The sequence below is a fragment of the Chiroxiphia lanceolata genome, chromosome 3, assembly GCF_009829145.1.
Source record: "Chiroxiphia lanceolata isolate bChiLan1 chromosome 3, bChiLan1.pri, whole genome shotgun sequence".
In the NCBI taxonomy this organism is placed as follows: domain Eukaryota; kingdom Metazoa; phylum Chordata; class Aves; order Passeriformes; family Pipridae; genus Chiroxiphia; species Chiroxiphia lanceolata.
Genome location: NC_045639.1, coordinates 85,761,618 through 85,788,504, shown reverse-complemented (window position 1 = coordinate 85,788,504; position 26,887 = coordinate 85,761,618). Strand labels below are relative to the sequence as shown.

The window sequence follows — 26,887 nt, the reverse complement described above, 5'->3', positions numbered from 1 at the left end:
AATACAATTGTTACCAGTTACAGAGGAACATGTAGATGGCAAGCAAAATGCACAGACACCTATAACATTATGAAGAGTTATATAAACTTTCACTAGTTTAGCATGGAAAAAACCTACATAAGTCATATCTGTTGGTGTCAAATATTTCAAACTTCTTTAAGGTGCACAACTGACAAGTGGTACCCTTAGAACTAGTGAATTGAAAAACACACCCATTACTTTTTGGCCAGTCATCTTTTGGAAAGTGTGATGAAGGTGTAAAAGACCACGGTTCAGATCTCAGGCCATACCCATGTCACATGCTGTAGGATATTCTGAGAAGACATTCCATCTCTGTTACTAGTGTTGATAGAATTTTGCTATATCAGAAGGAGACATTGAGGAGAAAGCACTTAAAAACACCTGGCAACACTAAGACATGTTCCCAAAGCAGTTGTTCAACTCCTGCTCAGAGGTGGGTGAAATGTGTTTTTTAACTTACTTCCCGCATTCCAGGTGGACATCCTAATTAAAGGGTTCTTCATGGAATGGAGAGCACAGTTTCTTACTCTGGTGTGCCTGTTAAGGAAAGGCAGCAAAAATAACAATCATAGGATTGTTTCAGGAAGAGTCACCACAATAAACCTTCCCAATTTATCTCATGAACCTGTGTAGCACAGGTGAACTGAGACAAGAGGTACTCAAAAAACCCTCATTACTTCTTAAAATACAGAATATGAGAAATGCCTTTGAACAGATGAAACTGACTGAGAGAACTGTGCAAACAGGAACATGGCAATGCAATAGAAACAGTATAATGGTTAGCAGAAAATATTTTGACAGCTTTTTCTAATAGGTTTTCCTTTTTGCAGCACAAGGAAGGTAAAACTTAATTTTTTTTTAAGGTTTTCATGTTTGTTATGTGTTAAAAGCCTCACTGAATTGAAGAATCCCATCCCATATTTTGATAGTTTTAAAAATAAAATTTGAAATAGCTAACTTAACTGTAGCCTGTTGTCTAGAAATAATATAAGGATTTATAGCAATTTTTTAAGTCCTACTTTCCAAGCTGACTTAAAATTTACAGAGTATACAAAATGAGTAATAATGGTGCATTAGGTGAAGGGAAAATAAAATCTAGTATGCTGGTCAAAAGTTTCTGGACTGCTCAATTGCTGATATGCCTAAAATTGACTCCGTTTTAACTAAATCCAGTTCAGGCTCTTTTTATTGATACAGAGAATGCCTACATTCATTTCTATTGCTTCTACTCCTTTAAGTATCTTTTTTTAAAAAATTCTGGATATTCAACTGAGCTTTTTTCAATGAAAAAGACTAGAAACACAGGAAGCTGAAGTTTCCAACTTCAGAACAGGTGAAATTGCAATCCTGTCCCTATGTTGTCCTGCTCATGAACCCTAGAAAAGCAAAGGCATAAATTTAATCCATATAACTTTTTTTTTTAACTTTTGTCTCCCTTCTTTTTAACCCAAGCTACTGAAAGAGTAGAAAATTCTGTAAACATGAAGTGAAATTATCCCTTTTAATAGAGTGTCAGGTGGAAGACAGTACTTACCTGTAAAGCTAGACAAAATACTTCTGAAGAAGGTAATTTTCCAGGAAAATATTAACCATTCCTTAATCCAGTCACTAACCTTGTTCAGCATACTTTCAAAATGGTGTTTGAACTTCAGGGAGATAGCAATTCTCAACAATAGATGCACATGTAAATATTCAATCCGTTTATTGTGGAAACACTGAAGACACAATATAGCTTTAACATATTCCCACTGAATAAGTACTAATTTAATCTGAACTCACAGTGTTTATTGTGGAACTGCTGCAGACACAAGAAGAGATTTAAACACAGTTTAAATCCACCATCAGAGAACATGACACTTCAAGGATGGCCAAAACAAAATGGCTCTTAAAGCTAAAAAGAAGAGGCAGATGCCATTTCCTAGAAATGAAGGACGGTAGGCTCCACTGGAGCAGCTTTAGTACTGGGCTTTTCTTTTGGATTGGTGGTAAATGAAAAACCCAGAACCCAGTGATTTTTCTTTTTTACTTAATTGCTCCAATCCAGGAATCTTTGGCACAGGAATTTTCCTTTGCTTTGTGGCTACAAGATTATTCAGCTGTTTGTTCTTAACAAGGCCACTGCTTTCATACACTTCATTTAATCCTACTGTGAGGCATTTAGCTGTGTGTTGTGCAAAGAATGCTCTTGAGTGTCAAATTCTGTCTTGGTAGGAGACTAACAGCACCAGGTCATTGCACTAGTTCTGTTTTACTCTAGCTTTATCAGACTAACAAACAAGGCTGCTAGAGAAGAGAACTGATTTTCTTCATTATTTGCTGGCCTTATATTTCTTTTACACTGATGAGCTGACTAACATATCTACATGCAAGAGGAAAGAATTCCACTGCATCGATTTAAAGAGACAAAAAATGAGTTGCCAAACAAAGTTATTTTAAGGTAAACACACCGATATTCTATTTCTAGTTCACTCTTGTACTAGATTTAAACCACAGAGCTGGACTGCTACCTCTTTGCAGAGATGAATGAAAATAAGGCCTATTTAAAAAAACTTGTACTACAGAGGACACACAGCTTATTCTGTCAGTCCAAATGGTACATTTACTTCCTCACTACTGTGTATTAGTTGTGAAGCTGTATTCATTAAACAGGGAATGTTTATATATTCAAAACTTGTGAGTAAAATAGAAGTAAATCCTGTGTACATTTCTTAGCCATCATCAAAACACTGACAAAATAAAAGCCTTAAAAAATATTGTAGAAAACTAGAGATATTCCACACTTTTAAATAGCAAAAAACTATTAATCTCATAATGGAAACCGAAACACATTTTTTTTGTACAATTCTTTGCATGCCATTCCTCCTTACAGTGCTACATAATCATTTTACTTTTTCCTCTCATTTCAGTATCAATAAACATATGCCTACACATTAATTCAGAAAATATTAATTAAAAACTAGAAAGTATTCGAGCCTAGCACACTGATTTAAAAGGTCTCTGTTCATATGTTTGATATCACGTCCCAGCAAAAAACTTTTATATTTAATCCAAGCAGTTTCTTGTTAGGAAATAGCACACATAGGATGTCAAATTATTTTCAGTACAAAAGATGCACACATAAAATAGTATAACTTAATAGCTCTGAAGACTCCTAGGCATCAGTAGGGAAGGCACTTTTCCGGTCACAGAATTTTAAGCACATTGGGATTCAGCACAGCTTTGGTATTTCAACGTCTTCAGTTTCTATGCAAGCGATATCCACTGACTGCCCAGTCCTGAACTTCTCCACTCGCAAATAATGCAAAGAAAATTGCTCCAAATAGATTAATAGAGGCAGCAATATAGAAAACCGTCTGCCATTCTCCCACAGTATTCTGTCAAATGGGGTAAGGAAAAAAAAAAGATGCAGTCAATTTGCAGCTCCACACTCAAGAAAAAGTAATTTTAAAATCGATGCTACATGTCTTGCCTATTTAAATGTAAATGCCATTCAGCATGATTTCATAGCAACATAAAGGCATTATAAACATAATGGATGAAATTATCAAAATAGTCAACTTCAGTTTAATAATATAGCTTACACAAATAGTCCTATCAGAATTGCATTACACTCTCTGGATCAGTTTATTATCTGAGATGCAGAACCATCAATATGAACTCAGAGGATGTTACTGTACGGCGAAACACTACCTTGCTTTCAGGTCCTGTGATCCAAGAGCTGAAGTTCCCTGCACTATCCAGTAAGCTATTCTTAATGACTACAGTTCCACAATCATAAGCTTTTTAGTCCAAACAAGGTAGCTACCTTAACTCAGATTTCAAGAGGAATCCTCTGTGGTACTCTGTGGTACTTAAAGAACTGTGGCTTATTTGCCTTTTTTTTTTTCTTTTCTTTTCAAATAATGAAATTATTAAGGTATGTTAAGGCTTTTTTTTTTTTAAGTTCCAGATGACTACTGTTACAAACCTGTAAACGATCCTACTACAAAAACAGAATACCAGAAAAGTATATTAATGGGGGGGGGGGCGGAACTAAAACAAACAAAAATACCCCGAAACAACCCACTATTTAAGATGTCTGGAAGAACTAATTTTATTTGAATTACGTATTAATGAATATATTCTGATTATTTTTTAGGAAATCCTAAAATGATCTCCAACTCCAAAAATTCAACCGTATCAATAAACTTAGTCCTCCCATCTCCCTTTCTTAAAAAGATTTTAGAATAATCCATACAGTTCATTAAAAAAACAGTAATCAAAAACTCCTCACTCCCTTTGTCTACACAAATCATTCTTTGACTAAACCATCTTGGAAGTCAAATCCAGCACTAGAATCTAGTTTCTCACTTATCTGAAAAATGCTGACATTATAACTCAGCAACTCATGTGAGAACCTAATAAAAAAAACCCAAGCATGAACTTGTCCTAGTTTGATAAAACAATGCCACAACTGTCTCATCTAGTTGGCATTTTATCAGAGCTCTACTGTGATCAAAACATATTAATTTTATTCCTAGAGAATATAAAGGGTGAGTCATAAAATTTTAAAGTCCTACACAGGTCTTCGACTTTACCTGTATTTTCCTGATCAGAATGAGAACAATAAAGGCTAGGAATTAAGTAATTCACAGCAACAAAATAATATGACTTACATGTGTAACCTAGGTTTCATTTAATGACTGCAAAGTTGAGAAGACAGATTTTCCATTCAATTGAGACAAAAATATAACAACTGAAAAAAATAGCAAACAGACTTACATTATGAGTGAGGTTTTTGGCAATAACTGGCCCCACCATTCCTGGGATAGTAGCAAAAGAATTTGTGATGCCAAGGAGAATTCCAGCATACCTGCAAGAGAAGTTGTTAGTGCTGCTTATTAACTTGTCCTGCTTATCAATCATGGAAATGATTTTGTCTAACCTGATCACATAGGCCTTATCTTGATCACACATACAAATTAAAACAAATATTCCAGTGGGAGTCATTTGCTTTTATTCTAGTAATAACTCACTGACATTTGGTACATACATTTTTAGGGACATGGTTTAGTGGTGGACTTGGGAGTGTTAGGTTAATGGCTGGGCTTGATGATCTTAAGGGTCCTTTTCTACCTAAATGATTCTATATGTCTCTATTTTCCAGAGGCTAGTTATGGAATTTAACTTAAATTGCTCATGGTTTTGCTCAAGATCCATAATCCAAACCCACATCTCCTTTGTTAAGTCACAACAAAACTGTCTGGAATGGATCCATTGGAGCAGTTAGAGAAGACACATTGCATGCCTTGAAGTAGAAAGACAACAAGGAGTATGACAGAGTGCTGTTCGGCAACAGTAAGAGTTGGTTCAGGTTTCATTGCTAAAAAATTGTCTGCCAAAAAGGCAATCAGTGTGGCTGGATATCTCCACTTACACTACAGAGTGTATATTCCAAAGACAGGAGTTCAGAGTGCTGTGGTAGTCCTTCCCTTCAGCTTTCTATGGGAAGGGGGTCCGACTAAACAAGTTCTGCTGGTCGCCGTTCCTGCAGCTCCATTCTGAGGCTTGCTGTTCCATGAACGTGCTGCTCTATCACACACAAATGTATGCCTATGCACCAGAGGCCGTAAAAACTTGCTGGGAAAACCTGGTAACTTGCTTAATATCTGAGTCCCAGCACCTTATCTCTAAGCAATTAAAGATCTCCCTCACAGGCATGTTGCAATACCAAGAGTTTGAAACTGTACCACAAGTGCAGACTTGTGAGGGAGATGGAAAAGAATTAAAAGCCAGACATTCTACAGCAGAGTTTGACCTTCCAGCCACCAGAGCACAGACCCCTGTGGTTCAGATTGTCAAGGTGGATTTACTGGCTGGAGAATCATAGAGGATACTAACAATTGCAATTCACCACAGGAGAAAGGAGTCATCTCCCGGTGATTATCTCAGGCTGTTTAGCAGAGTAAATTATGTCCTTACCACCTTTAATGTAACAGAAATATAATTTCATCTCTAAAGAGAAATGTATAGTTTTGAAATTTTATTTACCAAAACAGGGGAATTCAACCATACATCATTGTTACAAAAGGCTGTAATATGTGTATTCATTCCAATGATATTAGAGAAACATGGTTTTTTCCTCTGAAAAGGAATCAATTATCTAGTCTACTAGTTGATTTTTTGCTCGAAAGTCAATACTACATATTGGTTTAGAGCATGGCAATGTATTTTAGACTGAGATCCAATGCTTTAGTTAAAACCATCTTTATTTCTTATAAACGTAGCATGTAGTCTTCTTATCTTGGAATGTGTTTTAGAATTAATAGGCCTTTATGAAGCTGAATGTTCAAGTGTAACAGTTTCCCTTAGGAAAATGAGCACATGTAGCAAAACTCCTTTGAAAGCCTTTAAGTAGAACCAAATGTACTGTCTTCAACATGCTTAAGTACTACAATGCTGCTAACGCATACTTTCAAAACTAAACATAGTTAAGAGTTTCCCTGGTAGCCAAAGATCTTTGGCAACCAATTGTTGGCTAAATGCCTCTGTTTATGCCCAGTGTTTCTGACATAAGTTGCATTCTTGATAATGCTCGCTGTTTGATGCAGATAACTGCGTTGCCACTCCCTCAGCACAGTCGAGACTCCCATGTGAAAAGGGAAAGCAAAAAGTGACATGTCTGTAGAGCAAGACCAACAGTAAGCTGTTGGTCAGGTTCTAATGGCATAGTGGAATACTCAAATACAAATCAACTTGCAGAGCAGTCAAGTAGTAAAATCAAGAGTAAAAAAAACCAGATATATATTTAGTGTGTAGCTGAGCTACATGAATATTACAGAAGCTCATGGTAACAGCAATACTAAAATTTGTAATAATGGAAAGGTACTGATGTAGACTTAAAGAGCTAAAATAGAATACATTTTCCTCACAAGAACAATCTTGTCTCCCTCCTGTCTCCAACTCTCCGCCCAATTCAATACACTGATAGCATAATAAATATATGTTAGAAACCAAGAACACATAACAGATATTGTTTTTACTGGAGTATCAGTATTTTCACTCACTTCTTTCCTGTGAATATAATAATGATTTCTTTGATATAATGCAAGTTTTAGTAGCAAAAAGAGACGCTTTGCTATTCTAGCCAGCATACTTTTAACCAATTAGAATGGACATTTATGTGCATATTGAGACTGCTTTGAATCACTTTGGGTTATTCTAATATCTTTCTAAAGATAAGAAAAACAAATTAAGAAAAATAAATACTGAGTTCCAAGTAAACTCTTAACAGAGTTTTCTTCGCAATTTTATGCAAACCCCATTTTTAGCTTTCTACAGTTATGTCAAGCATTTCCTTGAAACTGTGGATGTCTGCCTTGACCATTTCATCCAACAAAATTCAGACAGTTGCAAAAAGTTAAGTAAGGGGGGGAGGAGGAAACACAGTCTTCTTTTTCTTCTCATCTTAGATGTTTTTTTGCATTTCTGTATTTGAAGAAGTTTTTTTAATAAGACCTTTGTTACAAGGACATGCTTTTTTCCTTCTCAGTCTCCATTTGGACAGATTTACCCTGAATTAAAACATGTATGTGCTGAATAGAAAATCACTGATTTCAATAAAACAGCATCCACCCTGACCACGTAGCCATTAGAGAAAGTTTTCCCACATATGCAGCCATCTGCCTCTAGAGGCAATGCCAGGCCAAAGTCCCTGAACTACCAGCAAGACACTTCCCTCTTTTGCATTCGTAATCAATATGCTCCCTTCTGCCTATCTGAGAGGGAAGAAGAGCCAGAAGAACTTGTTTAGTGTAAATGCAAAGGGAATAAAAGCAGGACTTTATCAAGGGCACGAGGAACAGAGCGGGATTTGGTCAGTGGGATCAGCAGCAGTTCACATGGGGAACCTAACTATGCCTGCTGACATGCATTAGCATTGGGTAACATCATTTTCTTCTTGTGTCTTTTTTCAACACCTAAAATACTCCATATGCTGTCATATACAAATTGACTCTTGAAACAAAAACATTTGAAATGCAAAGTGAAGTATCTCAAATTAGAAAACACACACAACATCCTAGTTTGAGAAACCTCAGCCATCACCTGCATACAGAAGTTCCTTGTGTGTATGCCTCAGAGGGGCACACACTACCATTGCATGATTTCCTTTTTCCTGTCACAGCTCTGTTGCATTCTGTGCATAGGCTAAATGTTAACTCACTTAACAAGCACCCTTTAATATATTTTTTTGGAAATTAACTGTTGTGGTTCTGCAAAACTAAGCTTCAAACTTGAAAGTTGTCTAATGGCTCCATAACACTTCAGATGCACCGCTTTAACTGCATCTTCTAAATTTGTAATTCTATGTGATTTAAAACAAAGTGCATCACAGAAGCTATACTTACTTTCAAATTTTATTCATAGTACAAGCTGTTTATAGCTGGCCACTGACACTTCCCCTCTTGCTTGCTACCTAACCTCACCTGTCAAGATTAATTGGATTCCCACTGTTTCACAGCCATTTGTTAAGTCAAAACTTGCCCATCATTGTGGACATGACCACCATCTTTTTGATTGCCAAAGCTTGGATACCACCTTCAATTAGGACCTGAGGTCTCCCTTATAAGTTGTCTACATCTTCAGAAATTTTTATAAGTAACATTTTTATAAAATGTTTTTCCTTTCTTCATTTACACTTGAAGTCTTTTCATTTTACACATTAAGAGAGAAACACAGTCTTCTTTGGACAGTAGGTCATTTGACCCTGTTCATATCTAAGTGCTACCACAAATAGGTAAATGAAAGACAAAGCAAAATACTTGACTTTTGCCAGTGAAAAGAATGCTTATGTGCACTTTCAAAAGAATATACATGCATCCACAGTCTTTGGGAAACTGATGGATCTGTCAGATTCTGAATTTGTAACACAATGGAGATATTACAGCCCGAAGTCTTAACTTTCCATTCTTAAAAATTAGTCATTTCAGAGCAGTTGCATGTACCTGATTTGTCACCTACTGACAACAGCTCACTTACTAATAACAAGATTTGATTCCAGTGTATGGAATGTTTTCCAAATGCAAATAATATACCTGTATCACAGCACTTAAATATGGTAATGTTCAAGCTAAAGATTGATAGCTCTGATGGAAAAGTTTAAAGAAGCAAAACACTTAACTGTATTCTGCCGTTCAAAAAACATTGTGCATATTAAGATCATGAATCAAATAGGAAAAAAATCTAGTAAATATAATTACAGGAATTATATAATTTATTACTGCAGGATAAAAACTGGAAGGATTCTAAACTGTTGTTTATATTATATCCTCTGCCAAAGTTGCACTTTTTGCAAAAACAGTGTTTAATACTGTAAACCCAAGTAATTGTCAGTGTTGACACTCCAGGTCTATATAGCACATGGTCCATAGTTACATTTCCAAGGCACCCCAGCAGTGCATTAAAAAAAAAAAAAAAGAGAAAAAAAGGGGAGGGTCATAAATGTTTCACATGCACTACCAATAGCTTCAGCAATACTCACGAGCTTCAGCAGTACTTACGAAGGTGCTATGTCCAGGTGGTTGATGCTGTAACCAGATGTACAAAATCCTCCTAGAGTTGTTGATATCGTCACAAACGCAACAGCCAGTGCATAGTTGCAGCCTATGAATCCAGCTGCTACTAAGAACAACGCAGGTCCAATCATTCCTGTAAGACAGAAACCTTCCAATCAATGGACTTTTACCAGGAGAGACACTTGAAGGCTCCAAACTGGGCGTACATTTTCCATACAACTTCCACTGCCCCCTGGCGTACAGAACACGGCTCTGCACCGCACATGTTACAATGGGACAGTAAAGGATCATAAATAGTTTGGGTTGGAAGTAATCTTAAAGACCATGAAGTTCCAACCCCCCAGCCATGGGCAGGGACACCTTCCACTAGACCAGTTGCTCAAAGCCCCATCCAGCCTGGCCTTGAACACTTCCAGGATGGGGCAGCCACAACTTCTCTGGGCAACCTGTTTCAGTGCCTCATCATTCTCACAGTAAAGAATTTCTTCCTAATATCTAATCCAAATCTACTCTCAGTTTAAAGCCGTTCCCCCTTGTCCTATCACTACATGTCCTTATAAAAAGGAAGAGCAGATGAGTTGCAAACCTATTGCTGTCTCAGGAAACAGCAGACAGATAAAAAAAATTCCACTCTAGCTGGAAAGAACAAACTTGAACTACATAAAAAATTAACAAAAATCAACAGATACTGAAAATTACTTCACAAATTAGTTTTATTTATTGTTATAAATAAATTGAAGCTACACTGACACTGGTAGGTTAACAGTGCACAGTGAAGAAATTACCCGCATTTAACTCTCCAAGTTTCAGGAATAAACACTGACTTCTTCAGTTCATAATAAAGTTGAGCTGGAAGAGTTCATACAAATACATATATGTATATATGCACATATTTCTCCTGCAGGCACATTCTATAATTAGCTTTATTTCATGTTTACAAAATCTGAACACCTGGTATATCTACACCAGAGCCTTCTGCACAATGTAAAGACCCCAGGCTAGCTTGAGAGATACTACATTGGATACTGGAAATAGTTTCTCAGCCACCATGAGCTAACACATGTTGCTTTCTGTCTGCAGCAACTTTGGTACCCATTTTGCAGTACCAGAGCCCATTTACATGCCCCCATTGTGACCTCTGTAAACAGCTCCAAGTACATGCTTTTGTTGATGAAGACAACCTAAGCCCTGCTTTTCCTAACACAACAACATTTCCTCTTGAGTTATACATACATGGGCGTGAGGTGTGAGGCCCTGGAGTAAACTGAATCAACCAAATGGTGCAGGCTTAAAACAAACAAATAAACAAAATGCCTGAGAGTTTACTATAAGAGCTGCTTTAAAGAAAGCAATTGAATCAGCTGAATTGAGAAGCAGGAAGGATGGCCATACATCAAACAGGCTGCAACCTGAGTGGATCCTGTGCCTAATCTCTCTTTTTTTTTTTTTTTAAATTTCTTTCTCCTGCCCCCTCTTTTATTCAGCAATCAACTTCTCTTTCCTAAATACAGCCATTTACCTGCATTCATTAAAAACCCGATCTTGCCGATCCGTTGGTGATTTCAGATCATTTCTCCTTCAAATTAGCCAAGACCATTTTGGATTCTATTTGGTCTTCTTACCCTGGTAGCAACTGTAAATTTTGCAAGTGTATTCCTATTCAGTTACTTCAGTCTCAGATATACAAAACACTGAACAGCACAGAGTTGAGAATGGGCTCATGCAGAACAATATCCTGGGTTAGTCTGATAAACCTTATTTGATAACAAGGTTTGATTCTGTCAAGCAATTATATCCCCTTTTATGGTGATTTTACCTCACCATTTATTTCATCGGTTTGCTTGTAGTAATGATGTATCTTGACCTAAACAAAGCTTTCGGCAACCTCTTATCGTTCTCTTATCCAAGAGACCTACATTTCATGGAAAAAGACAGGATTTGCTCTTGACACATTAATGTACGAATAAAGCTGCCTCTCTCAAGCCATGCACAATGCTGCCTCATCTCACAGCAGAATGTCAGACTACTCTCCCAAGCCCTGTATTTTCCCTAGATTGTTATTCTTATTATATGTTCCAAGTGATGACAGTTGCACCTACCTATTAGGGTAAAACATTTGCGAACACAAACAGTGGAGAAGTTCTGTTTTTCCCGTAAATAGTCAGCAATTTGCCCAGACAGAATTATACACAACCAGCAGCCAAAATAAGGTAGGGCAGACAAAAATCCATTCTGTTAAGGAGATTAAAAAAAGACTGTTTAAACACAGAAATGACAAATCAATATGCTGAAAAATCCCTTGTGGTACAACATTAACTGAGACTGAACCAGAGATGTCAAAACCACCCATCCACATAATTGTTGTTGGTATCACAGAAGAGAGAAACCTATGGAAACAAAAAGCAAAGCACATTAAAGTTACCAATGTTTGAACTCTCCATTGCATGACGTAATCCACAACTACCAATGCAGACAGACAAAAACCTCAAGGGTTTAAATCAGCAATAGGGTTCAGGAAAAAGAAAACTACAACTGAAGGTATCCTGTGGACATTAACCTGATCATGAAAGTTTCCAGAAATGCCAATATCAAGCGAGCTACTAAAGTAAGTAGAAGCTGGAAATATTATTCAGAATTTTGAAAACTTTACAGAATCTCTGGGGTTTGTACTACTATAAGTCTTCCACACTACATTATTCCATATCTATCTGCTGAAACATCTGATGCTGGCTGTAAGCAGAGACAAGATACAGAACTGGCACTTTCAATCAGATCTAGGCTGGACATCCCATGACCCCAAAGCAGAGCTATTATTCATGACCTGACATTACTTACATTGAAGTCACCAGTTAATTCCCATTACTTTAAACAAGTACTGTTTAGAGACTTCTGCCTGATTCTGGATGTTTTTCTGATGAAGGGAAACAGAAGATACTACTAAGCTGCATATGCTTACAGCCTTTCCATACAATTACGGATAATTACTGACAACAGAGTTATAATTTGACCTAATCTGTGATTAAAAAGAAGTATTTGAATAGAAGTACTATAACCTTTGTACACTAGCGTGAGATGTATATTTGTCAAGAAATGAAAGATCCCCCAGGAATTTTAATTTGAAATGAGACCAGAAACACATCCCCAGCTGAAGCCCACTTTATCAGCATTCACACATGCTGCCTGTTGGGTTTCAATGCTCAGCTTTCAAAAACAGTAAATAAAATTTTGCAAAAGAGAAGATAATCTCAGAAATTAAAAAAACCTACTTTTTTGAAGCACTATTCAAAGACACAGCATTATTTTTAACCAATTCCTTTATTTTAGGAAGGAAACTGATGGACCATAGAGTAGCAACTGTATAATATTTTAAACGTATTTTCCATCTAAATGTGTGGCAAAAAAGTTAGTCCAAGTATGTTATGCAAGCTTTTTTTTTTAATGTTCACAACAGCCAGTACTCTAAATCACTCCTAAAAGAAGAAACGTAACTCAGAGACATAGGAAATCACAGCAGAACCTGTTACCATTTAATGCAACTGCATTTTACAAAACATATGTAACTGAGAGCTGTGGTAGCAAATGACTTTCACAGGTATTCCCTGAAGAGGCATAATACGGAATGCAACCAGCAACTTCACTTCGTTTTTTCCAGCCATTTTTGCAGCTTACCCTACTGCAACCTTCTTTTCTAATGCCAAGATTCCCCATCTTCTCCTCTCAAGATTGCTGGCATCACTTCTTTCTTGCATGGCATGCATTTTCTGTTTGCTCTAAACCAGTCTCACATGTTAAACCAGGAAAAGACTATGTGAAACTTCTTGAAATTTCTGAGCACCTTTTTACTTGAGCTATAGCAGTTTCTCCAGATAAACATCACCCAAGTTGTCCATGAAAGACAGACCAGTACAGTCGAGTAATTGCTATAAACAATAATGTTCTACCTCCCCTATCCCATAATTTTTCCCTGGTAAATAATTTAACTTTTAAAAATTTCCTTGAAAAGCACTATATCTGGACCTTAAGTTGTTTTGTTTTGTTGTTTTGTTTCGTTCTTTTTACCTCAGTAAGAGAAGATATTTTACCTCTGCTGCTCTTTGAGGAAAGAAAGTGTCAATTTGGAAAGTGATCCAAATCAGAATGAAGCTTTCACTGTCCCTTTCTCTTCCCCCATCCCCCCTTCTTAAACTACTTTCAAAAATGCCACTTGTCCAATGGTTTCTTTTGTTTGACTTTTTTTAACTGGAAATGTTTTCCTTTATGAGTGAGCAAAGGAGTACATAGTATTTCAGAGAAGGGTATAAAATCTGAAGCAATCATAGAAACCATGTAACAGGGGAAAAATATTTTTACAGTTACTGTTTCAAAACAGAACAGTTAAAGACCTGTAACATGTGTCTTCAACCAGAAAAATTAGCTCAAAAGCTAGGACTAAGCTAAATGTCAAATAAGTCAAAAAAGTGGACATTATAAGGCAGGCAACATTTTTGATGTATCTGCTTAATTGTGTGGGGTTATAACTTCCCAGCTATACATTTACATTTCAAGGTTCTTAAATGGGTTCCTCTATTCTAAACAGCAGGAAGATCTCTGCTGTTTAGTTTCTTTAATTCAGAAGAAAGTGATTATATTCATATTTATCTCACCTCCTGTGCATCAAATCGCAGGATCTCCTTCATGTATGTGGGCAAGAGTGTAAGTAGTGTATAGAAAGTCCAGTTATAAGAGAAGTGTGCCACAACGATAGCCCAGAGTGGAAGGGACTTCAGCATAGGTCTCCAGGGAACAGATTTCTGTGTAGAAAGCTAGCAAGCAGGAGACAAAGAGAAGAGAAAAAGCAATCACGACACCGATATGAACATTTACTAAATACAGTGTTTTGATGCTACCTGAATCTATGCTGATCACCCATTCTGAGAGGCACGAAATGAGTCTCAGTTGATGCAAGTTATTAGCAATGAATTAATTACTGTGTTCAGTTCTCAGTGAAGGTACACTAATGTATGCTACTGCTCTGATATTTACTACTGCAAAGTAAACCAATTACTATTACATTTCATAATCAGAATTTCTAGAAGTACACCTTTCCCTGTTGAAATTTGATGCCTGCTGCTTTTACTGTAAATCATTAAATATTTAGTCACCCCTCAGGTGTTTACTTAGCTGAATCTTTCTTACTCAATCCTAAATATTAATTTTGATCTCTCAGCCAGCTTCACTGTCTGTAAATATATGTCCCCAGTCAAAGGAACAAACTCTTATGTACACTTTAGGAACTGGCTCATTAGCATTTTTTCTGCAAACAGTAATTTCTTTCTTACTTGAGACGACACATTTAAAAAAAAGTTGCAAAATATTGTATTGCAAATGTTAAAGGCATCATACCGGTTTGGATGTAGTATAAAGTGATAGATCTGAGCTTTTTTTAAATAAAAAGCTTTTTAAATAAAGAACCACAACAATGTCTGTAACAAAAGACATTATTGTAAATGCTTTGTTTAATTATATTGATTGTTTCTCAGTTATACAATTGTGCTATTTTTTTAATATTTTTTTGTTTGAAAAATTCTGCTTCCATCTCAGGTTAAGAATGTTATTCTACAAATAAGTAGAGCATGATGCTAATGACAATATTTGTGGTTTATGTTCTGACTTAAGTAAGTAAGTCTATACTGAAATGCTGTACCTGATCTTTTAGAGAAGACAGTATATATTCTCTTTCAGCATGCGAAATGCTCCTGTGAGTTTCTGGTGTATCACTAACCAAACACATCCAGAAGAACCACCATAATACGCCAAGGGCACCTATTGTTGGGAAAAGACGGGTGAAGAGAAAGAAATAAAAAAAATAAGCCATTAGAACAAAAGAATGGATATCACCGACTCTCAAGATGATTTAGTCAGTGTTTTCTCAATACTCCAATATAATTTTAATGAACCTTATTTTTGTATCTATTTAGAAACACTAGTTCCCCAAAGTGGCTTAACAATGCACATATAGAGATAACACACAATGAAAATGACTAAGCAGAATTTTTTTCTTCTGTTTTTTTTTTTGCTCTTTTTTCCCCCGTACTTGAAGTGCTTCACACAGCAAGAAAGTTGCATACACATACATAATTGTATTTTTATCAGTCACATGGAACACAAAGCATATGGCTCACCCAAAGGAAATAAAAATTCATATACTTTGAGCACAGAATACCACTACATACAGTTTAACTGATGCACCAATCATCCTTTTCTTCCTTAAGCCAACCCCAGAATTGTCATTTAAAAAAGGTAACTTTTCAATAGTCAGTCCAAATTAACTGCACTTTTCTGTAACTGTAACATTTTATTTAATTTTGTCCAATTCTTTGATTTGAATCGTTTTAATTTATAAAAAGTTCGAGGTGGTTTTGTTGAGGAAAGTGTACCCCTTGTCTTTTATTCCAATTCTTCCTTTCCCATGCAGAATATGAAGCGGCTCAGACATGTAAATAGACCTGTAAAAAGCATCAGTTCGTTCTATAACATGCTGTTAAAAACTATCTTCTGTTTGAGCTTCTCGTAGAACATAAGTCACAGCAAACACGCTATGCCTTGCATTTTGGGCATTCCTTCAGGGTTCCTGTGACAGCTCGAGAGAGATTTTCCCCAGTTTCCATTTTAAGTAGCAGTAACTTTTCACACGTTCTTTCATTCAGAGAAGTTTATTCCTGGGATTAAAGCTATTAATTCAATTTCACACTTCAGATAAGAAATTTCAGCCTGTTGTTTCCAAGGGATGGAAGAGTTAAGAGCATTTGACTTGTACCAACTTTCGTTGGTACAATAGACAGCTTTGCTCATTGGAACCAAGGCTTATATAGCCACTTACTGGAATCTACTTAGCTTTAAATATCTCTAATTGCCCAGAGGGAATAAAATAGCAACCCAACATGCTAAACAACCTTCTAAAACTTAAAATAAGTTTAACAATATACAATGCTTTTCAAAAAGAATATGCATTGTATATTCGATAATTAATAAAAATCAAAACACAAACTCACCAAATATGTAGAACACATAAACCCAGTTCATGTAATAGCAAATTAAACCAGATAGTGGCAGAGACACAACAGTTCCCAGCTGTGCACCTACCGGAAGAAAGCAAAACAAAGTGGAAAATAGTTAGATCCCCTATGGGCCCCTTAAGTATAAGTGGCACTTCATAAGTATTTTATTTTTCTGTAATAAGTCACGCATAAAGATTTGTCACTACCACTAGAGGGTTACACTTTGATTTAAAGAAACATAGGCACAATAAGCTGCTTTGGCAGCTCCAAGCAAACAAGAGCCACAAAGCCCTAAGCAGTCAAAATTAGAGGGAAAGAGCAATAATAAATAAGCATTCTTGGTACACTTGTCTCCAATAAAGTGATGGCTTTAATACATCCAAACCAATGCAAATTAGTCAACTGGTATTGCTGCAAAACAAGAGAGAGCTGATCACAAAGTAATTAAGAACTTGGGGGTATAATATTTTGACTTAATATAATCAATTTACATTTCTCGTATCTCCTACTAGCTCCACAAAAAACAGGAATGCTAGAAAAAAGAGCCAGAAGGCATCCATATATAACCAGCAGGTTCAAATTCCATGATCCCTAAATCCACAGGGTGTAAAATCAGGAAAGGAAGAAGGGAAAGAGGAACAGATTACAGTTCAGAAACAAGCCAAAAGCCAGAAAGAGGTATTCCTGTGCTTATAATGCAACATACATTTTGCAAAGCATGGTAGGTGTTTCCCTCTCCCAAATCTAAACCAGAAATCCAACCCACATTATTTACATACTTAGACACTCTACTAGTGATAAACGGTAGATCTTGTCTCTTAATGTTAGTCATATAATCAATTCTCCAAACCTAATCTCAAATCAGAAAACATTAGATTATTTCCATAGTTTGTCTACCTAGATTCCGTCTTCATGGAAACAGTAATTTTTATTTGAGGCAGAAAGTTTCAACCACAAACAACAAAATCACATACATCATTCAAAATATAAATCAAAATAACTACACATAATCTCAACCATGTTTTCTCAGAATATCCACATGATCACGATTAAATTAACCACAGACCAGGTGACTGCCAACAGGGCAGAAAGAAAACAGTCTGTCAGGTTTACACAAGATGCCTTATCCACCCATGTCTGCTAACAATTGGCTGTTCAGGGCCACAGACTCTTCTCACTAGTACATTAGCATATAGTTTCACAAAATACAAAAGGACAGTTTAAAAACTATCAACTGCTAAATGTGATAGAAGTCAATCCCGACTCTGTGCCCTCTGCTTAACTTGTGTGCTGGATCTCACTTCTTTTGAAGCAGATTTAATAAAGTACTAAGGCAGAAAACAGACGCAGAAATTAAAAAAAAAAGAGAGAGAGGAAATAAAAGCTTTCTGCTGCACTGGGGTGGTGGTGGTTAAAGTATCTCATTGAAGGGTCTCATGAGTGCCTGAAATAGCAAAAAGGAAGGAACTAGACTCTTGGCTAGGAGGGAAGTGAGGAAATGTGAGGAAGAAAGGATTAAGGCTTCATTCCTCTTGTCACAAGTGAGTCACTAGACTGGCTTAGCTGCTTAAAAAACTGTAGCTGAAATTTATATGGTATAGCCCTGTCTTCTTGATGAACCCTAGGTTGAAAAGCTGTAACAAGTAATACTAACAAGAGTGAGCAAAGCAAACCATTACTTCATTAACTGAATGAAAAATTTGTCATCTGCAAAGAAATAATATCACTTTTGACTAGCACATTGAAAAACCTATGTGTTTCACCTGCTCCACAAATACAGCCTTGAGCAATGTGACTGACCACTAAATCCCTAAAATGCAAAAAGGCTCAGTGGAGATGGGCAAGAGCAATGTGACCATTAAGCTCAGGGAATAGCACAGGATGTGACCAACCACACCTTTCTTGCAAAGAGGCGGATTTTATCTCAACATAAAGGGCACCAGAGCGTGGCCTTTGTTTTAGATAAGCAGCTATGTCAGTTGAGTGGATCTGATGGGATAAATGTTTCTCCTCATTCCTTAAAAGCGTGACTGTCTCCCGGAGTTAGCCAGACCAACATGAGGGAAACGAATATGTGGGTCAGCCCAACACAAACTATAAAAGCTAAACAACTAAGAAAAGCATTTCTGAGAGAAAATAGACTTGAAAGCTGCCTTCAACTCAAACAAATATTGCAATTGATATATTTTGCTAAGTGTTAACTTACATTTGTACTGTACTTTCAGTATATTCTGTATCACTCTGCTAAATCAAAAATCCTGTATAACATCAAATATCTTCAAACAAGTAAATTTGATATCAAACATAACATCTTCCAGGCATAGAATATCTAAGAGAGTCTGGTCTGGGAATACTGGACTTTAACAAGGAGTTCTTCCAGCAATACCTGGGACCTTGGACATTTTCTTCCCTACATTCCTCCAAAAACACTTTAAAAAAAAATCCAAAAAGCAACCAACCAAATACCTCTGTTGTGTGACTGGCCCTGCTTTTTTGTTCCTAATATTAAATCTCTTCTCTTTACAGTATCTTCTATTAATCAGCTTCCCAGTAACTCTTTGCATCACTTTAAACCAAACTTAGGCTGAAGTTTATATTTAGTTGCAGATCAATACTTTTTCTCAGAGCTGTAAAAGCCATGAATAAATGAAAATAACCAATGCAAAGCAAGACTTAATTTAACATTATGCTCTCTGGATTAAATGCTGATTAAAATTTACAATATAAATCCCTTTGATTTAAGTCAATCCTCCCCGTTACTGCAATAAAAATGTATAATCCCATTATCAGCGTGGGAATTTCTCACCTGCATATGAAATACTAAGGAGCTTGCTGCGTTCCAGTGGAGGAGCCCAAGAAGACCACATTGAATGCATAGCTGGGAAGGTAACACCCTAGAAAACATTTCAGTCTGTTGAACTCCCTTCAAAGGAGGGTTCAAAGCTTATTTCATTAAAAAGCAGCAGTACAATCTATTAAGTTTGATGTTTATTAAGAAACTACTTATAAAAAGTGTGCAAGGTATGAAAATAAGAAGATAGAATTAATTTCTCCTGGTTTTGATTCTGCATATAATGGAAAAGTATCAACAATACAAACAATAATGTTGTGAGGTCCTGGTTTCAGGAAAATGGGAAGGGATAACTCTAGTTTTGACCCAAGTGTCCTTACAGACAAAATTTTTTTTCTTATTTGAAAAGCTTAGGCTAAAATATAGTGCAAATTTTTTAATTATTCAAAAACCCCAAAACTAAGCCACTCAAACAATCTATATACTACTCCATCATACCAACACTCACAGGGTCTAGTCACTAAAAGTCATTAATAAATTATTCCGACACATTTTCAAGTTACATAGAGAAAAAGTATTACCTCTCCCAGTCCTTCCAAGGCTCTGACAGCTATGAGGTAGCCAACTCCCAAGTTTGCAGCTAAGGGAGTAAGCAAGGTGAATACAGAGGTACCAAAGATGCCAAACCCCAGCAAAAGCTTCCCTCCAATTTTGCTTGCAAGATATCCTCCTGGAATCTGAGTAATGATATAGCCATAGAAAAAAGAACCAAGGATCCATCCCTGAGTATCAGCATCCCAAGAATACTTTTCCCCCTACAAAGAGACAAAAACCAACAAAATGCAGTAAGTTCAAAATAGCAGTTTTTCTGACCATATTTTATATAACACTGATCCATCATTTAGTCCTTTATAACTGAGTTTCAAATTTTTTGTGGCCTATTCCCTAGGGTCTCCTTCCTCTACACACATGTATACTGCAATCAGAGTTGTGTTAAAAGCTAATTCAGGCAGTTTACAGTCTGTTCAGACATATCTAGACCAAGCATGAGAATCATCACAACATGAAATGTAAGTGCTCAGGCAGTTCTCCCTTTCTGAGTTCTAAGCAGCTTGGGATAGGTGACAGGTACAGACTATGCAGTCTGCCTGAGTGCAAGTCCCACTTCTGTATCACAGTGGGGACATTCTGTCATGCTCTAGAAAATGGCTTTACCCACAGAAAATTTATGGACCAAAAAAACAAACAAGGAGATGAAGGTGCTTAAATTTAATATAAAAAAAGAGAGCAGCCAAGGGCAGGATTCACAAGGGTAGGTGGAATAATGGTATAAGCACAACAGAGGGAAGATGAGTTTAGTAGACAAAGTAATAAAAATGAAGAGGATCAAAACAAGGAGTCTGCAGCTATAAAGGAGGTCAGCATGAAGATATGGACTGCTGCCCAGTAAAGTGATTCTGAAGTTTGGGACCACTTCCAAAAGAAAAAATTTTAAGCATCTAAATGAGCAGCATAGATTTCACAGAAGCAATGAAACAGAATCTTCCCATAAAGTTCACGGTTATAATTTGTGATAAATAATAAATGACCTCTAAACAAGCAAAAAAAAATGAAAGTAGGAAGATAGTAAGAGTGCCCAGTAATAACTTCAGCTATGAGATCTCTACAAGCCCAAATTCACAAAGTTGAGGGTTTTTTAAAAGCTTTTTTTTTAAATGCAATTTGGTTAAGAAATGTGATTTTAAGAATTACTGGAAGGAAAGTCAGAGATAAATGACATAAAGACAAAAAACACGATCTGGGAAAGAGATCAAAGAAGTGAAACGAAAAATATTACATGTTAATTTGTAATGAAATTTCATGCCATTATGACTGTATGAAGAACAGGCAAATGTGGACATTGATATGAGCTCTGATGCAGATATAACAGTAACAGTTGATCACTGGTATATAAAACAGTGAGTCACAACAGATCTACAGGGACAGATTAGCCAATTTTTAAGGAATAGCACAGGAAGGAGGTACATAAAAAACCTGACCCTGAGCGCTCCTAAATTAGCTAGTCATTTAAAGATAGTATTTTCAGAATAGCTTTAAAAGAACCACTGGAAAGGCCATCCAGTAAAAAGCAGCCTGTTCTCTTGCCACCTAAGTATGATTCTATCTATCACAGCCTTCTACCAAAACCACTTTTACATGCCGCATTAGAGGACAGTATGTTTGAGACCTCACCGTTGTGTTGCGAGGAACATTTATGGTGGAAGAATGCTCTGGACACACATTGGAAGTTGCATTCTTTGCTAAGCTTGTGTTAGGTTCTACCATATCCACCAGAGCAACGCTTAGGTTCACACGTAATGCATACAGGAGGAAGAACCCAAAACAGGCCAGGAGTGCTAGGTTGTAGCGAGCTGAGCAGCATGCAGGGACTGAAACAAGAGCAAATGAAAAATGTTTGTTTTAACAGAACCTAACAAAATAAGAACAACTGATAAGCAGTTTTTACTAACAGTCTTGGAAAAAACAGAGAAAGGAGACAAGCTAATTTTTCTTAAGGGGTTTATTCAACAGGGGAAGTGGCTGAGTGTGGTTGGGAAAAAAAATTTAACAAGTCCACTTTTGGACTGATGTGCAAAACAAATGTAATCTTGGTTTAGACAACTGGCAGCTACCCACACAAAAGCAGGGGTTGCAGTGAAAGTCTACTGTGTGGTCTGTGGAAATGGATTTTGAAACATTGTTTCAAACATCCTCTCCAAAATACTGTAATACTTATTCAAAGTAGAACTTTACAGTTAAAAAAAGCCCCAACCCAAATTAGTGGGAAGCCTGTCATACACACAAAATGTCTCAAGAAAACCAATACTCTTAAAGTAGTCGTAAAAAACAGCCATTGTGATTTCCAGACTGTTTTCTAGGACAAGTCTTCCTTCTATAAGTTTGCTTACAAGGGAATATGCATTTGCTGACAGTTCCAAACAGACCAAACTACCAGAAAGGGGAATGGCAAATACTGTGGTAGTATTGCAAAACAGAACAGTTTCTCAGTTGTCCCTCTTGGCAGTCACCATACAACAATGACAAAGGAAAATGAGTCTTAAGATTAAGCATAAAATCTGTGTTGTGACATTAAGTCGACTCTGCCAGCTGTTTAAACACAGATATCAGACTTTGCACTGTAACACAGTTATTGATTTCCTTGTAGAGTAGTACACAGCACCATTTGGCAAAGATCATAGCTGAGCTATAACAGTTTAGAGCTCTGCAGTTACTCTTTATGAACTGGGAATGCCTCAAACCTACTGAGCAGAAATGGCAAACTGTTGAGAAGCTACTTGAAGAACCTACTGGATTTACAAATAGTTAGGGGGTTGAGTTTGCCCTCTTGTGAGGAAACTATGGTGCTAATGAAAAATTTTATAACCTGGACATCTGAAGCTCCAGGAAGGCTGGGGATCAGCACCTACAGATATTACATCAGTCTACAGTGACCTCATCTTCCTCTGACTATTCAGAATTCAAATGATGAATAGAACAAGTACATCTCTGAACAACAGGACTGACTGGAGCTTCATCTGATACCGCAGCATGTCACTTGACTGGATTCTCTAATCCACAGGAAGAAACAAAGAGCATGCCATGTGGTCAAGTTAATGTGATACTTTTCCCTTCCCAGTAACTTCCCTGAAAAAAGGAATGAGGCCACGCAATTTTATTTTTCAGTGGGGACACCAACAGAGCCTTTCTGCAAGACTGTTGTTCATGAAATTAGTAGAACTTTCCCATTTTTGAAGTCTCTAACCCTGACAAACTCTATGTGAAGTTCATTATGGCTACACAAGTTGTTAAAATGACACAGGGATGTTGTATTTGCTATGTTCATTTAGTAAATGAGTAATAAACGAGGCTATTGTATATATATGCAAAATCCTTTCCAGACTTGCAGTATTGCAATCTTGCCTAGCAGCATTTGAAAAAGGCACACCGGATTTTTAAATAAGAAGGAGAGCAGCCAAGATTTGATTGCTTACTTTAAAAACAATAGGCACCAAGAACAGGAAGTGCTTACTGCACAAAAACTAGTCAAGCAGCTTTGTTGTCCTTAATTGCTGTTTAAAAAGCAATTTGCCTTAAGTAGAAAATGTAATTTATAATAATAAATATGAATACAGGTAAAGTTATTTAATCATTCCACTTCTTGTACTTGCTGGGGTTAGACAATAATAACAGAAGGCTGAATATCACAGTGATGATGTAAACCATCCTTGGAAATGCAGATTAACTGGAAAATGCATTACTCTTCCTCTGTAAGATTCTCACTGATTGTCTGGACAGTAAGCTCCACAAAACAGGTGTGTAAGAACTTAAGATCAGTAATGTCAGATTTTTTTTTCAACTGTAAATAGTTTATTATAAAAACCTAATAAACATGTTGATATGAAAGCCTGAAACAAACAGCTACTAAATTACTGCTTCCCTGTCGTTCCACTAAGCGCATTTGCAATACCTGAGAATATTAGATCAGGTTAATAGAACAGAAGATTCAAAAAGATTCCAGATATATTTCCATCACTCACCTCTTCAGGAGATTGGTACAATCAAAGAGACACAGACATGCAACTCCCCTAAAGTTTAAAGCAGGTAACCATCATGTTCAAGGTCTTACCTTGACTAGCAGTCTTTGGTCCTACGTCTATAGTTAATTCTGACTTCAGGGGCATGCTTTAAAGTACTGTAGCTATAATATAGCTATAACTGAACAAGATTCTTAAATTGCAGTTAAAAAATAGGTCTGTGCTGCAACTTGCACAGCAGTTAAAGGAAGTTACTGGTCTGCTGTATTTTTCCTTGTGGGTGAGGTGAACCACCTCCAACCGGAGCCTGATGCATTGTGCAAACTTAGGAACATATTGCTTTAGTAAGACTTGAACTCAAATTTCTCTACTTCTGTCACTTTTATAAAGTCATTTTGTTAGCAGCTTCCCTTGACGCAGTCATACATTTGCTTAAGTAGATTAGAGCATCTTTGCACAGCATACTGAAGAAGCTAAAAATCTTTTTACCGTTTATACATTCCAGGAAACAAACCAGCACAGACAACCACTAAACACGCAAGTTCTGTTGTCAAGCCCTGACCCCATAAAGAGCCTCCTCTCCTACAACTACGTCCGTGCCTCCTTCCACCTTCCCTCTTCTCCATGGTTTCATAACAAGCAATTAATCTTACTCAAAACCTGCCTTAAAATGAAATTCTACCACGACCTCGCAGTCTTTAACGGGCATTTGGGCTGGAATTTCCCGCTTGTCTTCACTGCAAAGACACCAACCCGAAGGCAGGTGTGTGTGACAGCACTGCCTCTCCCCAGCCACCGACAGAGCGGCGACCGCTGTCAGGACGCGGGGTCGCGTCTGACCCGACGCCCCTGGGCCCGACCCCCGAGCCCACGGCGGCGCTCTCGGCCCGCGGCTCCATGGCAACGGGACGCTCTCACACAAAGGCAGCTGCCACTCCTCTCACCAGTGCCGGGCTGGGACTCCTTCAGCAGCGGGGTGCGGTCCTCTCCCTCCTCGGGCTCCATCTCGCTGCTGCTACTCGGACCGCGCAGCGCGCCCAGGGCCAGGGCGCCCGGCGCCACCGCTGCTGCCGGGAGCCCGGCCCGGCTCGGCTCGGCTCGGCTCCGCTCCCGGCTCGGCTGGGCTCAGCTAAGCCCGGCCCGGCTCGGCTCCGCTCGCCTCGGCTCGGCTCCGCTCCTCGCCCGCACCGCTCTGCCCCGGCGGCGCCGGGCACCGGTGGCCACAGCCCCCCGCGGTCATGTGACGGGCACTGCCGGGCGGAAACGGCTTCAGCCGCAGCGCTGCGCTGCTGGCTGGCTGCCCCCGGCGGCCATCTTTAGTGAGGGCGGGCGCTCCTGCCCCTCCGCCCCTGTCCCGCTGACTGAAGGGGCCGCAGGGACGCACCGACAAGCGGCCGAGGGACGGTGTCGCTGTGCGGGATGTCCTCACTGCTGTGGGAGAAGTTTTACATATTTAAGGCAGATCTGATCAGGCGGACCACGTCCTCCCTTCCCCGGGCCGCCCAGCACACGAGCAGCGCGCATAGCTGTTCCTCGGTGAAGGGGAGGGGCTGCTGGGTGCGGCTGCGCTGCGGCACCGCGGGCGAGGCGGGGAATCATAGGATCATAGCATCAGGGGGATTGGAAAGGACCTTCGACATCATCAAGTCCAATCTTTGATCCACTACCGCTGCGGTTAGTAGACCATGGCACTGAGTGCCACATCCAGTCTCATCTTAAAAACCTCCAGGGACGGAGAATTCACCGCCTCCCTGAGCAGCCCATTCCAATGCCTGATTACCCTCTCTGTAAAGAATTTCTACCTAATATCCAACCTAAACCTCCCCTGGCAGAGCTTAAGACCATGCCCTCTTGTCTTACTGCTGGTTGCCTGGGAGAAGAGACCAACCCCCACCTGGCTACAACCTCCTTTCAGGCAGTTGTAGAGAGTGATGAGGTCTCCCCCAAGCCTCCTCCAGGCTTAAAAACCCCAGCTCCCTCAGCCTCTCCTCATAGGACTTGTGTTTGAGTCCCTTCACCAGCCTTGTTGCTCTTCTCTGGACCTGCTCCAGCACCTCAATATCCTTCCTGAACTGAGGGGCCCAGAACTGGACACTACTCCAGACGTGGCCTCACTAGCCCTGAGTACTGGCGAAGAATCACTTCCCTGGACCTGTTTGCTACACTGTTCCTGATCCAGGCCAGGATGCCATTGGCCTTCTTGGCCCCCTGGGCACACTGCTGGCTCATGTTCAGCTTCCTGTCAATCCAAACTCCCAGGTCCCTTTCTGCCTGGCTGCTCTCCAGCCACTCTGTGCCCAGCCTGTAGGGCAGCATGGGGTTGTTGTGGCCAAAGTGCAGGACCCGGTACTTGGCCTTGTTGAACCTCATCCCATTGGAATCACACTATCTGTCCAGCTTGTCCAGGTCTCTCTGCAGAGCCCTCCTGCTTTCCAGCTGATCGACACTCCCCCCCAGCTTGGTGTCTTCTGCAAATTTGCTAATGGTGGACTCAATCCCCTCATCTAAATCATCAATAAAGACATTAAACAGGAAGGCTTGGGGTGCGGGTGCTGGGTCTGTGTAACCGTCAAAATGCTCATGTAACAATAACTGAAATATCTGCAGCACAGGGGCTTTTTATGCTGTGTGCATGTGCGGTGCCCAGTTCCTGGAGTGAGGCTTTAGAATCATAGAATCATATAATATTTTAAGGAGTTGGAATGGATCCTAAAAAAGCTTTGAGTCCCAACCCCTCTGCCATGGGCAGGGACACTTCCCAGGAGACCAGGTTTCTCAAGGCTTTATCCAGCCTGGCTCTGAACACCTCCAGGGTTAGGGCATCTACAACCTCCTGGGCAGTTTGTTCCAGTGTCTCACCACCCTCACAGTAAAAAATTTCATCCTAATATCTAACCTAAATTTCCCCTC

At 38.6% G+C, this 26,887-nt stretch overlaps 1 protein-coding gene across 4 annotated transcripts; it reads right to left on the bottom strand.

The window, feature by feature from the left end:
* Positions 1–441: 441 nt before the first annotated feature.
* On the bottom strand, positions 442–25,100 carry SLC17A5 (solute carrier family 17 member 5). 4 transcript variants are annotated; one of them, XM_032681434.1, is made up of 11 exons: positions 24,922–25,099; positions 21,636–21,832; positions 19,985–20,218; positions 19,419–19,506; positions 16,607–16,693; positions 15,259–15,377; positions 14,219–14,377; positions 11,675–11,807; positions 9,561–9,708; positions 4,783–4,873; positions 442–558 (listed from the first exon to the last, which is right to left on the bottom strand). In XM_032681434.1, exons 1-11 carry the CDS (start codon positions 24,980–24,982, stop codon positions 505–507), a joined length of 1,371 nt encoding a protein of 456 aa, XP_032537325.1. In that variant the 5' UTR covers positions 24,983–25,099; the 3' UTR covers positions 442–504. The 4 variants fall into 4 exon arrangements, with proteins under 4 accessions (XP_032537325.1, XP_032537321.1, XP_032537323.1 ...); XM_032681430.1 differs by lacking the exon at positions 442–558 and adding an exon at positions 1,705–3,395 and having other exon boundaries at positions 24,922–25,097; XM_032681432.1 differs by lacking the exons at positions 442–558; positions 24,922–25,099 and adding exons at positions 1,705–3,395; positions 24,070–24,139.
* Between the last annotated feature and the right edge of the window lie 1,787 nt (positions 25,101–26,887).